The following is a 13,471-nucleotide window of genomic DNA, read 5'->3' as shown; positions in this document are numbered from 1 at the left end:
TCAAATTTTTGTAGTGCTTAACAACAGCAACCAATCATTTTGGGAGAAAGCACCCTTAAAGTGATGCGGTTAGATCCGCGCCCGGTTTCTAGTTTTGGTTACCCTACCAGGGCATTGGCCGACTTAAGACGGGCTGGCGTCCCACAGTGGCTATGAGAACCAAGACGAATTTCTCTCGACGCTGATCGTCTCCCTTTCTTATCCACGCTACCGTGTCTAAGGGTTTACAGGAATTTTAAACCCTTTAAATGGAGAGTCGGTCGGGACTTTCTTAGGAAAACTAGCGTAAGCGCTAAAGGGGCCTGGTGTAGGCGAAATCTGATAGCCGCTAGTGCTTACGAGCTGAGCTCCCCTTGGAGCTCACAGTGTTGACTTTAGTAAGGGAGTGCTATTTGCCGTTGTGGAGGCGGTAGCTAGAAAGTGCGGGCGAGTATTTGCACATGAATGGGCGCAGCATTGGATGAGTCAAGTTGTTGGAAAGATGTATAGCGCACGTCCACCAGGAGTGCGGTTGTTTGGTTGCTAGCCTGGAGAGACTGGAAGGGCGAGCAGCTTGTATGCTTGCCGTAGCAATCCGAGAATTAATGAATTCTTGACTGTTATGCTTTAACAGTAGTGAACTGGAAATTGCGCTACATTGGAAAGTCACCGGTAAATAAGGAGGAACATAAAGCAAGAATAGACCAGGGGTGTCCAAAGTTTTTCCCCTGAGGGCCGCATACTGACAAATTGAAGGATGTAAGGGCTATTTTAAAATTGCTAAACAAAGCATCAATTGTATTGTGTAAAGTTGAAAATGCCAATTTTGGGGTGGCCCCAGCTCCGCATCCAGTTAAAATAGATCAGCCCCTGCACTGAGCAGATATTGATCCTGAGATCTTGAAAATCAGTAAATCGAACATTGACAGTGCAGAATGCGGGCCGGATCATTTATGCTTCTGGAAGTTCTGAATTGTCTTTAATTATCAAGCAAAACTTTTAAAATTTGTAAATAGCTTCTTTGAAGCTTTGCAAATCTAGAAAGTCTCCATATGAAACCAGTATCTTATTCAAATTCTTAATAGTCGTCGTCGTTTGGCATCACACTCATGGAGGGTGTGGCTGTTGGCAATCATCCCATTTTTCAACACCGCGCTTTCCATGCCTCCCCCCACATAATAATAGTGTTGCAGCCTCAAAAATACTGTACTTACACTTTTCCCCTCTACTGTATGAAACGCCAAACACCGTATGTTAAATAGACATTTCCCCCCAGCAGGGACAATAATTGGTTGTTGTAATTACAGCTGCAAGTGGTCATTCTATTTCCTTTGAGACGCCACGCTCGACTTGCTGGCCGTGACTCATCAATTAAATATATAAACGCGGCACCTTAAATAGTTCCCAACTTCAGGAAAAATATAAGAGGTGGTGTCACTGGGTGCATTCACTTCGACTGCTCCTACCATGAGTCGCGGTAGACATCTCGACGGTTATTGTTATCATTTACCACAACACACAACGCGTCCGGAGCAAACATGGCATCCGCACAGCTGGCGTTTCAGGAAAAAGCGATGCTGCTAAAAAACTTCGGTGTCGATCCGAACAGAACCCTCACTGGGGACACAGACCTCCGCTTAGTAAACAACTCTTCCCTAATTGACACCTGGCACACTCACCTCCTTCTTCTTTAGAGGCATTTTCCAGGAAGACCGGAGAGTCAGGGGAGTCGGGAACGGAAGACGGGCAGGTGGTCGAGGAGCGTGACACCAGGCTGCCTCTCTTGCTCTTTCCTGTCAGGCGAATTAACCAGTGGTCTGACACTGAAGAACTCGTAGAGCCTGAGGGGGACACAAGGCAGCGGGGGAGGAATGTGTGACCCAATCCATTATGTAAAACACTTGCTGGAACATTCGGCGCTTGGAATGACACTTTAGAAAACTGAGGAGGAGTTGTTTATTTTTTATTTTTTTAAAAGCACTCTCATTTTAATTTTATTTGATTGACTTTTTTTTTTTTTCTAGCGATGGAAGTTTGACAGTTTCGATACGCTTTGAAAACCTGGCCTAGAGTGAAGGTATATCCTAACTTTGGCTAATAGTAGGTACAGCGTTCGTCTCAAAGGGCTTCGGCTTGATTTCCGTAAACAAAAACAAAAAAAATACTCTGGTTTATATTGATTTATATATGTCAAGGATAGCCCTAATCCATCCATCCAATCTCTGAACCGCTTATCCTCACTCCTCTCTTATGTTCTGAACACCAAGTGAACCCATTTTCGAAGTCATTCGTCCAAGTGGTTCGATGCTTCAAAAAAAGCTTCATTTGCCCATCGCTAGTTTTTTTTTCAATTTTAGTTTGAGTTATTTTCGTTAGTTTATCTTAAATATTCAGAGAAACCATTGCCAGCATATGGACATTACATAACGAATGCGGCCATTTGAACTCTGTTGGCAACCGCAACAGAAAAGCTAGCAAAGCACAGCTCGCGAATGTCACATGACCAGACCCAGAAAACAGGTGAGCTGTGACGGTCATTACTTGAGTACCTCGATGTCATTTTCAGTCGACCGCAAGTGACAAAATGGCCTCCTCCAGAGAGGGATCACAATGCGAGGATTGATACTCTTTTGCGATATTAATCAGAATGTCATTTTTAGACTAGTGGGGCTGCATAGAGCTTATTAATGTCAAGAAAATGTTTGACTTGACTTCCCTTTGAACCAAAATAGGTACAATTTCTAGAAACAGAGATTTCACGCATGCCATGCGTCGTCGGTTCAGCAGGTTCATCGCTGTGAAATCTGATGAAAGATGGCTTCACATGACAATAATAACACACATGCTAACGTCGGGCTGTGCAATTGATCGAAATTCAATTTCAATTACGATTATTACACTCCACGATTACAAAATTGGCATAATCGTAAAAAAACGTTTATCAATATGCATTTATATTAGACACAGTTTGTTTCCACAAAGAAATCATACATTTGCAAATTGTTTAAAAAAAATAAAATAAATAAATTATAACACATTTTATAAATTTTGTTTGGTCCAAAAGGAACTTACCACCGGTACGTTCATTTGTCTTTATATTTTTTTTATGTCTAAACATTTTCTTGTTTTGTACCCAAAAATAAATTGTTTGAAAAATCGTGATTTCAATGATTACCCAAAATAATCATGATTAATATTTGTTTTCATAATCGAGCAGCCCTATGCTAACGTGCCTTAGCTCTACATGGTGCACTATTACTGTGTACTCCGCAGACTCCACTTCTCTGCAGGGGTACCGATTCCTGCTGCTAAACTAAAATGTGACTCGGTCGCGCGGCCAACAGTTGCATGCCGAGGAGTAAATAAGAGTTGAACCTCGCCGCTCCCCACTGTTGTATTTTGCGAATGTGTCTTGTTACAACACGTAATGCCGTCGATACTGTGTGCTTTGTGCAATTACCCGCAGTGCTACTTTGAAGTGGCAAACTGACCTTTCCAATATGAGGCAGTGGAAGAATAGAATTTGATTGGTTTCAAAAGAAAGCCGTATGCTTGGCAAAATAATAATTGGCTGCTGAAGTTGTGTGAAGAATTAAAAAGACTAACAGGGCCGTAATTAACAAAACAAGGCTTTATATGTATTATGTTATATTTGCTAAAAGAGAGAGTGCGCATTGTTTTAATTTTGACCACAGTTTTATTTGACATCGGAAAAATAAAAGATTTGGTTAATAGAGATGCTCAAGTGGATTCATTATATAAATACTCATTCTTATGCAAATATGGATATATCATGTATCAAGTATTTATCACTACTACTGAAAAATATGCACACTAATACATCATTAAAACAAGATAGTACCTGCTAGTGGCTGCTAATGTATATGTTGTGTACACGTGTAAAAAGTCATCTAGAGTCACAAGAACCTTAGTATTCATTATTTGGGAATATTTAAAGCTTCACCACCAGATGTGATTATAAACGACTCTGGGAAATGCATCAAATACACATGCAGGCATCCGGCGGAAATTTTTTTAGAACAGAGCATTCATTTGTCAGCATTTTGTTTGTATCAAACGACACTGAACATCACTGTACTAGTTCATGTATCTTTTGGGATGTGGCAGCTTTGATTCACATTGACGCACAGGGAGGCACCAGTATCTTAGCAACTTACAGAGGGAAAGTATAATACTGGCGACAACCACAAATTCAGAAAAAGTGACTGACTTTATTGTGTCCACTCCTTACACATAATTAAGTAAAGGTGATTTGCAGTTATTTCTCTCTTTCAGATGCCTAGCCGTTTTGATTTACTGGACTATTTCTGCAAGGTGAGATTGCTAGAAAGTAGTGAGGTCACAACGATGTCACGGCATTGCCCCGAGGCGCTTGGCTAAAGGTGTTTATTTATTTCAGTGCAGATTGCGGAGATGCGTGCTTAATTTGTACGTTAAAAGAACAGCGCAATATTACCAGGATATTGCAACCAGACATCAAGTAGAATTTAAAAGAAAATTAACAGGACTAATGTGGAGAAAATGTCAACTGTCCAGGTGCGAACAATCGATGCTGCTGTAATAGTGACATTGTGGTCACTATTACGTCTTGCTATTCTCACAGAATACATTTTTGTTGTCTTTTTTATATTTTTCAAGTTATCTCTTCTATGAGATCAATCAAAGCCTTCTACTTCTGAAAGCATATTGGCTGTTGTTGATGCTTATTTATGAAGCCATTCATTCATTCATTCATTCATTTTCCCAATTTTTTGAGGAAGCGTTGATATTGGCCGATAGTTAATGAACTGGTGACTAGGGATGGGATGATTAATTGAAAATCTATTTAAAATCGATTTAAACAGCAGAAAATATGCATCGATGCAAAGAAGTTAAAATCGATTAATCGAATAATCAAATCACCAGTTTTCTGAAGATGAGCTACGATTGGGTGTGACCTGAGCCCTAAGCAACTGTTTTGTCATTTTTAGTCGACAGCAATTGGTAATAATGATGGCTAAAAACGGATGGATTTTGCTACTTAACTCATTCACTGCCATTGACGAATTTACTTGCCTTTTCACAGTCCATCCATTCAATCCCAGAAACGTATTCATATTTGTGTCAATTTCTTTCAAACGTTAGGGTAAAAGAGGGTCTGAAAATGTCTGGCAGTGAATGAGTTAAGTCATATTCCACAAACGCAATATTAATCAGAAAGCCTTGTTTCAACTTGTGGGCCTGCATTGCCTTCCCCTTTATTAATCATGCCGGCAGGAAAAGAAACATTTTTAGATATGATTTATTACAGTGCACGGGAATGGGGAAGCATACCTCTGAGGGAGCTGCTGGCTGACCATGGAGGAATGATGTTCCGTCTTTGGTAGAAGAGAATATAGGCCCCTCTGGTGCAGATTTCCTCCTCTGGGACCAGGTCAACACTGCTGTCATCGTAGCTATACCAAACACCATCCACAGAGTTCCGGCAATAGGCTGGTGACGAATATTAAGATGAGTGTGTTAAGGCTAGAATCACAAAGTATAATTTGGGAGTAAATAAAAATGTCCTTGAACTCCTGACATGAAATGTTTGCCTACAAGAAGGTACTACCTTCCTCTGCAGGCGGTGGAACTGGCTTCAAGTAAAGGCAGTAATGAATAGAAAAACATGCCACATAAAATTGGTGATTGATTTGGCCTGACTTTATCCAGCCATCAAGCGTTCCTACTTCGGTCACACTATATACATATACACATACATACATACACACACACACACACACACACACACACACACACACATACATATATGTATATTGGGTGGAAATTGCTTTTTGAGTGTTAAAGGTTGTTGACCCATATACTGAAAAAAAAAAAGCTGTGCATCATTCACCCAGTTATATTTCGTCAAAGTGGTTGCACAAAATAAAATCATCTGAATCCAGACCGATTTTGGAAACAGACTATACATCTACTTTGAAATGTAACTGGACACAAATGGTTTTATTTTATGAAAACATGTCAAAATAAAATTGAGTAAATTCAACCATCATTTTCTTCAGTGCGACTCAGATCACATCTGGCTCACAGAAGTACTGTATGTGCGTGGGCCTTGGTAGTTCTGAGTTCCACTTTGCTCTGCTGTCTTTTGGGATTCCACAGGGTTCAATTTTAGGGCAACTGATTTTCTCTTTGAATTTGGTTCTATCCTGAAAAACCATGGCATTTCCTTCCATTGATATGCTAATGGCGGACAGATTTATGTCCCATCAAAACAGAAAGATGCCTTCTCATTACAACCACTATTATGTCTTGAACACATAAAATTCTGCGTGCTCTTGAACTTCTTCAATTACAATGGAAGTGATGTGTGGTCTCAGTGGTGTGTGAAGCACTAGACAAGCGTACATACCAGTGTAGTGTCCCCCATGCATTCCTCCGTGATGATTGCACACGGCGTAGAGATCATACAGGTAGTCGTGAGGGAGGGTCATGTCTGTAGGCGGGTGATGTTGGCCCGAGGTCTTCGGCCATGACGTGGGCCACGGCCCACTATTTAGGTTACGCATACTCTGGCTCCTCTTAACAACATGGGGGGCCATGTCCAAGGCAGTTAGCGGGAAATGCACCAGTGACGAAAGCTTGTTCCTGCGCTCGCCCACCTGTTGGCAAAAACATATTTTACACCTTAAAAAGCCACCCGACAGTGACACAATACAGTTAGGCGGCAGGGCGGGCAACAATATTAAAAACATTGTTTAATGTTTAATTGTTTAATGACCACCTCTCTGACTGAGACTTTATTTTAACGGAAAAACTATTTTGGATGCAGTTCTTGCCTACTGGATCTCATTAGTTTGTAGCAGGCGTACCGAATGTGGCAAATAATTGTATTTCTTCTCACTAATTGGGTTTACTTCCACTTTCCATCAAGGAAATGGTGACAGTGCTAAAATATAAGCTACAACTGCAGAAAACTTTGAAAAGGAAGTAGTAATTAGTAAATATGAACTAAGCTCTAAGGACCAATTTCTCATAACCCAAGTTTGTAATGTTTGCTTTAACTCTTCATAGGGAACTTATCAAATCATTCACTGCCAGACATTTTCAGACCCTCTCTTACCCTAATGTTTGAAAAGAAAATGGAAAAAAATATAAATAAGTTCCTGGCATTGAATGGCTGGACTGTGAAAAGACAAGTCAATTTGTCAATGGCACTGAATGAGTTAACCCCTTTCCACACTGCACTCGCTTAGTGTGAAACAGTTCTGAAATGACCGGTACCAGTGTGCACATATTTGGATGTGCTAACGTAGTAGCCTACCAGAAAGTAAAAATGAAGATTTTGCCGATGGTTAGAGCACACCTCGACAACATTTATCTTTGTTACAAAAGAATGCCATGACTTTTCTCATTTTAAGGAGGCAAAAATAAATGGTTCGGTGGGAACTTGGATAGCTTAATCATGCTGTAGCTTGTAAATAAGTCCACCAAAATAACACTAAATACTGTACTCTGCCAGCTCCTTTCCAATTGGAGGCGCTTGTCTGACGTCCTGCCGCCTCTCTCAAATAGAAAATTTTCAAATTTGAGGTGCCTTGCTTTCGCAGAATTCCTCACGCTGTGCCGCCTAGCAATGCTCCCTCCTATGGTCCCCGCCCCTCATCACGTAAACAAATGAATGGATTTGACGCTGCACCCTGCTAAGTGCAGTGTGAAAAGGGCTTGAATGTGGGCGAGATAGGAGGCCTTGCCAAAAGAATCACATTTATGTAACAGAAACTAAACTCAAGCTGTTTGTTTGCATAGTTGTTGAAATGTATCATTTGGATCATTCCTTACAAATAAAAACAAAACAGCCACACATAAACAGTCTCTCAGAGTAATTAAAGTTGTTAAACTATACATAAAAAAATAATACAATACAATTTTAGTTATATAGCGCATTTACAAAGCACTTTACAAACAAACAATGAAAAAGGCCGTAATACAACAAGTGGAATCAATAAAAAAAAAAATGGATTGAGCAGCTACTGTAACTCTGTTTAACGTCCTATCGAATGCTATCGATTGTTAATATTACCATGACATATGGTTCCCCACCCTTCAAAGGCCTACTGTTAATTGGGTTTGAGCCAGCAACCTCTTCTCCCCTTTCCCGGGAAAATGTAACTGCTCATTTACTTGTGAGGCTGTAAAAGATCTGCAATTAAATGTAAGATCAAGTGTTGTGCCGCTTCCATCTTGCATACCTGTCGGAAGCGCTTGAGGTGAAGGATGAGTATGTCGGGCAGCGTCCACAAGCTCATCTTCACCATGCCCTGCTGCAGTTGCTTGCAGTGGGGGCACTTCCAGGCGTCATCCGGGGCCAGCTGCAATCAGTTCAATGACCATTCAATGCGGCACGCGTTCAAACACATTTGGGTCTAGCAGTATTTGGACAGTCACAGGGTTTTTGCCATTTTGCCAGTAGATTTGAGATGAAACCAACAAAATGCCCTTTTTATGGAGACTTTCAACTGTAATGTTTTGCAATAATCTGACATTTATCATTTATGAATCGCAGCTATTTAAGGAATAGTAACTAACTAGGCATAGGCCGATAATCGGCACCGATATTTTGACGAATATCGGCATCTGCCTTTTTTTAATAATAAATCAAGTTAAAACTGTGGAAATCAAAACAAACATATATGAAAGTTGAACATTTCTGTCATTTTGAAATGTTCATTTACTGTAGAGAACTACATGGAGCTATTGTTTAGGTTTTCATTCATCCTTTTTAAGACATGTTGACAACCCTGGGTGCTCCCTGTACTTTTTGTTAGAATTTCATAACAGAGATGTAGACTGTCAAAAATTTCTTGTAATAATGATTTTTTTAAAAAAAATCAACATTATGCAAACTTGAAACATTGTTCAATAAACATGCTACAACAAATTTAAGAGTACATTTTTCTTTAGAATTTGATGCCAATATTTTCCTTTTATTCTGAAAATGAATATCGGCTCCAAATATCGTTTATCGCACAACCTATGCCCGTACTAAAAACTAAATACAAAATGGCCAAGTATAATACAACTGATACGGTAACTCACTCAACAAAAAGCTCGTCAGTCATGGTCATGAATGCTATCCGTCGCTATGGGCCAGGCTTCACTAACACTTAAAAAAAAACTAAAAAAGGACAGCATAGCTGGAGTGGAAAATGTGTGATACGGTGTTATACGGGCTGTAGTGATAACAAAAGCACTTCCTGCCATTTGAAACACGCTTTGGCTCATTGTGAATGACGAATGATGAATGCTGTGATATATGCAGAGTGGCTACTGAGATTTGGCTTGAGAGTGTTGCCAATGATTAAAATGCAAATGCAGTAAGAGTAAGCATAGATCCACAGAAGAAGACTCCACCGTGATAGTGACACTCTCACGAAAATCCGAAATTTCTGTATTGCAACTAGGGAAAATGCATTGGAACGTTGCTTGAATTCTGATTTCAAAATGGGGGAAAGGCGCCTTATTTGCATTTGTCGGAAAAACATAAAATTACATTTCTATTATATTACTTTTGTGCTATTTCTTTTCCTAGGAAACCTCCAAGTCTGGCAGACTGTGCCACACACCCCATAAATTGGATTAACTTGGAATTTCTCACAAATTTATGTGAGGAAATGTCCCTGCGAGATTAATGATTAGCCTTTGGTGGCCAGTGACTCATTGACAGTTCATCAGTTTTATACAGATCAAGTTCATGGACATGAAGAGAACACGTAAAATAATCTCAAAAGCGTTTTATCCTCCACATGGAGGGCACTACGAATACCTAAACCCTGCTAACCAAATCTAAAACGCAGCGCTTAAAAAGGTACCGGGTCACTTGATGTTTTATTTCCTTGAAATGCGACACTCCAGCTCGAAAGAGCTTGAAGACCACAAACTATGTGACAAGCAGGACACTGCTGTTTGGACAAAAATGTGTCCTCAACAGACAGATATGGTCCCTGCAGAGGAATTGTAGTGACACATCATTAGTGACTGGGTAGGCAAAGGTGCCACTCTGCTGTGTTCCAACAGGTTTGCTGTCAGCACTCTACAGGTTGTCATTTTAATCGTATCTCCAGGGATACGTCTGGCACGTTAGTTACATAATACATCCAGACAGTTTAAGCAGTGTGGGAGGAAAAGTACTTTTTTTTCTTGCCTTACTTTGTCCTGTTTAAAGGACCTTTCTCTTGCAGAAACAAATTGACACGATTGCACGCCATTCTCTCCGGTGTCCTCCAGAGAGGAGGAAAAATAGGGGGTCGTAATGAAGACCTTTCCCTCTTGCCATCTCGAGGATGAGTAAAATTACTTATATTATCCAAGCTATAAAAATCACCAAAACAGATCATGTTTATCTGGATCTTACTCACAGATAAAAGGCCAGAACAAATTCACAAAAGGATCATTGTGGAGCTGTTGTAAAGGCTTAAACTGTAACTGTTTTCAGCTTTTGCTGAATGTCATTGGGAGTTTGTGGTTCTTAATCTCAGCCTTTCGGCAAAGGAAAAAATAAAAAATAAAAAAAAATAAAGCCACACTCTGACGAACTGTGAAATATCATTTTAGCAGCAGATGACAATGCAGTCGATACTTCCAGCACTGTAGAGTTTGCATACTGAAACTTATTATGCAAATGTGTTGTGCATCTGTCACAAAAATGTGACAATGTGTTACAAGAAATGATACCCTAGCAGACATCATCTAACTGTGAACCATAATGTAACATAAAAAGAAGTTGAAATCATCCAACCACCCTCGCAAGAAAAGAGGACATTTGACAGAAGCAAGGGCGTCTGACTAACACAGCAGCTGTCAAACCTCAAGGAGAAACTGTCTGTGTGCCATGTTTATTATTAATTAAACGTTAAGATATACAGGTGTACAAGCACAGTCATGAATATAACAGAAATGTTTCAAATAATTACAGAAAATTGCGTTTCAAGGTAAAATACAATGTTTATTAATCATTTAAATGACATTTAAATGGAGGAATGAAAGACTATCATTTGGACATACTATATCATTAAAGCGGAAGTCAAGCCAAACGTTTTTTTTTTTTTTTTTCAAGAATATGTTCTATGCAAGCCCACTAGTTGAAACAAGGCAGTCTGATCAATGCGTTTGTGGAATAGGAGTGAATCCACCCGTTTTTAGCCATCTCTGGGTGCGGCCATTTTGTCACTTCTGTCGACTGAAAATGACATCACAGTTACTCAGGTAACGACCAATCGCAGCTCACCTGTTTTCTGAAGCTGAGCCATGATTGGTCGTTACCTGCGCAGTTGTGATGTCATTTTCAGTCGACAGAAGTGACAAAATGGCCGCACCCAGAGATGGCTAAAAACGGGTGGATTTTACTGCTTAACGCATATTGCACAAAAGCAATATTAATCAGAATGCCGTGTTTCAACTACTAGGCCTGTTGGGAGCATATTCTTGAAAAAAAAAAAATGTGTTTGCGTTTCCTCTTTCAGTATAAAATTTCATGGGTCAGTGAACGCTTGTTCTCAGCAGAAAGTGTACCACAGTTAAAAGAAAGCATGTTTGAGCTCACCTGCTCTTCTTTGGTATACAGCTGGAAACACTGGTCCAGAGTGCAGCTATGTTGCTGGAGGTGCTGCTGCTGCTGGTTCCTCACGCTTTCCGCGTCTTGAACAACTTCCTCCTGGATGCTGCCAAACAGACTGGAGCAGATAGGTGTTGTTGTCACACTTGTCATCTTGCCCTCGAGGCAGGCAAAGACACAAATCGGTGACAAACGTGGGCGAACACGTGCTGCCGTGTTGCGTGCATTCCCACTCTACTTTGCGGTCATGCTGCTTACCAGTCTTTAAGCTTGTGATCCCACTCGATGACAACCTTCACATGTGAAGGTCCCCCGGGGCCACAGAATTTCAGTGCTCTAAAATGGAAATGCAGTATAAATAACATCAAATTAACAGGGGTATTGCTCAATTGGAAAAATGTCTTACTATTTGCAATTCATGGTGAATTTTGAGGGGGAAATATGCCACAACAGGCACACAAAAACTTTTTATTTGGACTGAAAAAAAAAAGAGGATCAATCAAGGGACTTTAAGCGAAAAGTAATAATAATAATAATAATAATAAATATACATGTACAATACACTTCTCAGTCAAAATTGCTTTTGACACAACAGTATCCATAGACAAAAGTTACCAGCACAGCTTCAGAAGGACGAAAATCGCAGGCTGACTCAACTTGACTGCACATTTTGTGTCAGTGCCGTTTTGAAGGAGAAAAAACAACAACAAAAAAAACGGGAAAAATTGGGTCTTTCTATGCGACTTTTATTATGAATTCCTCATTGACCATTCAAGAGTGTTTAAAGAGTGTCCTATTATTTGAACATTTCAATAACATGGGGCAGCATGGCGTGCTAGTATAGTTAGCATGTGACATTTCTGAGGTTCCGGGTTTGGATCATGACTTTGGCCTTCCTATGCATGTTCTCACAGTACGTGGATGGGTTTTCTCACGCAATGTTCACAAGATGAGCCGTGATTGGTTGTTACCTGAGCCCTGAGCACATGTGGCGTCATTTTCAGTCAACAACAAATGGCGAAATGCGTTTTTAAAGGTGTTAACTGTACATCAAAAGTAACAAAGTCATCAAATTCAAAATATTAACGTTTTACTGCTGAAAATTGCAAGTTCCATTTTACACATCCGCTTGCCGTGATTGTTATTAACCAGCATGGCCGCATATACTGAAGTTGCAAACGAAAGATTCATACACAAAAGTAAAATAGGATTTCAAAGACAAAATCAGGCGTGTACAACAAACACCATTGTGCATCCGTCCGATGACGAGTTGTGATGATGGTGAATCGAGCCAAGTCTTTAATTTACATAAGTGGCGAATGTGTTTAATCATAAATATGAGCCGAATTGATGCAGACAACTATCAAAGATGTAACAATGTAAATATGTGTTCAGAACAATTCTAGAAGGACAGGTTCAACAGTCAAACCGAAAGGAGCAATTTTATATTCTGGATTTAATTTATTGCTCAACACTGCGTTCATATGTTACATGCGCCTCATGGAATTTCAGTGAACCAATAACAAAGTATTAGCTCACAGTGTGCCTTATTTACTTTTTCTCTGGCATTTTGCGACTTCTCCAACAAGGACAAGAATGTGAGAAGAGACGAAAAACGGGCACTAGATGTTACAAATTTAGTTAGTCCCTAAAAGCCACAAGTTGGACAGCCGAGACAACAAGGCCGAGATGCATCAGGGTAAATTGGTAAGAATAGCTCAGGAACCATGAGACATCAGTTTCTTGCCAAGGATTGGCTATAGCGCGACCCAGACCTGATCGAGAGCACGACTAAGTACAATGTAAAATGTTGGGACATTTGCATAATTAAATTGATTCCATGGCAATTGCAGTATTAAAAGCTAAAAGTTGGATCCA

The 13,471-nt window shown here is 40.0% G+C and overlaps 1 protein-coding gene across 1 annotated transcript in view; it reads right to left on the bottom strand.

Annotated features, from left to right (window-relative positions):
- usp43a (ubiquitin specific peptidase 43a) overlaps positions 1–13,471 on the bottom strand; it is an 83,909-nt gene that overhangs the window by 6,310 nt on the left and 64,128 nt on the right. The window contains exons 10-15 of the mRNA XM_086032813.1: positions 11,852–11,929; positions 11,582–11,711; positions 8,232–8,351; positions 6,392–6,641; positions 5,314–5,472; positions 1,659–1,820 (exon numbers count right to left, since the gene is read on the bottom strand). Coding sequence (XP_085888939.1) covers positions 1,659–1,820; positions 5,314–5,472; positions 6,392–6,641; positions 8,232–8,351; positions 11,582–11,711; positions 11,852–11,929 — 899 coding nt within the window. The remainder of the gene's footprint in view (positions 1–1,658; positions 1,821–5,313; positions 5,473–6,391; positions 6,642–8,231; positions 8,352–11,581; positions 11,712–11,851; positions 11,930–13,471) is intronic.

Source organism: Filicampus tigris, chromosome 6, assembly GCF_054856515.1.
Source record: "Filicampus tigris isolate MCC_2025a chromosome 6, RoL_Ftig_1.0, whole genome shotgun sequence".
In the NCBI taxonomy this organism is placed as follows: domain Eukaryota; kingdom Metazoa; phylum Chordata; class Actinopteri; order Syngnathiformes; family Syngnathidae; genus Filicampus; species Filicampus tigris.
The sequence above is the reverse complement of the archived record's forward strand: the minus strand, read 5'-3'. Positions and strand labels throughout refer to the sequence as shown.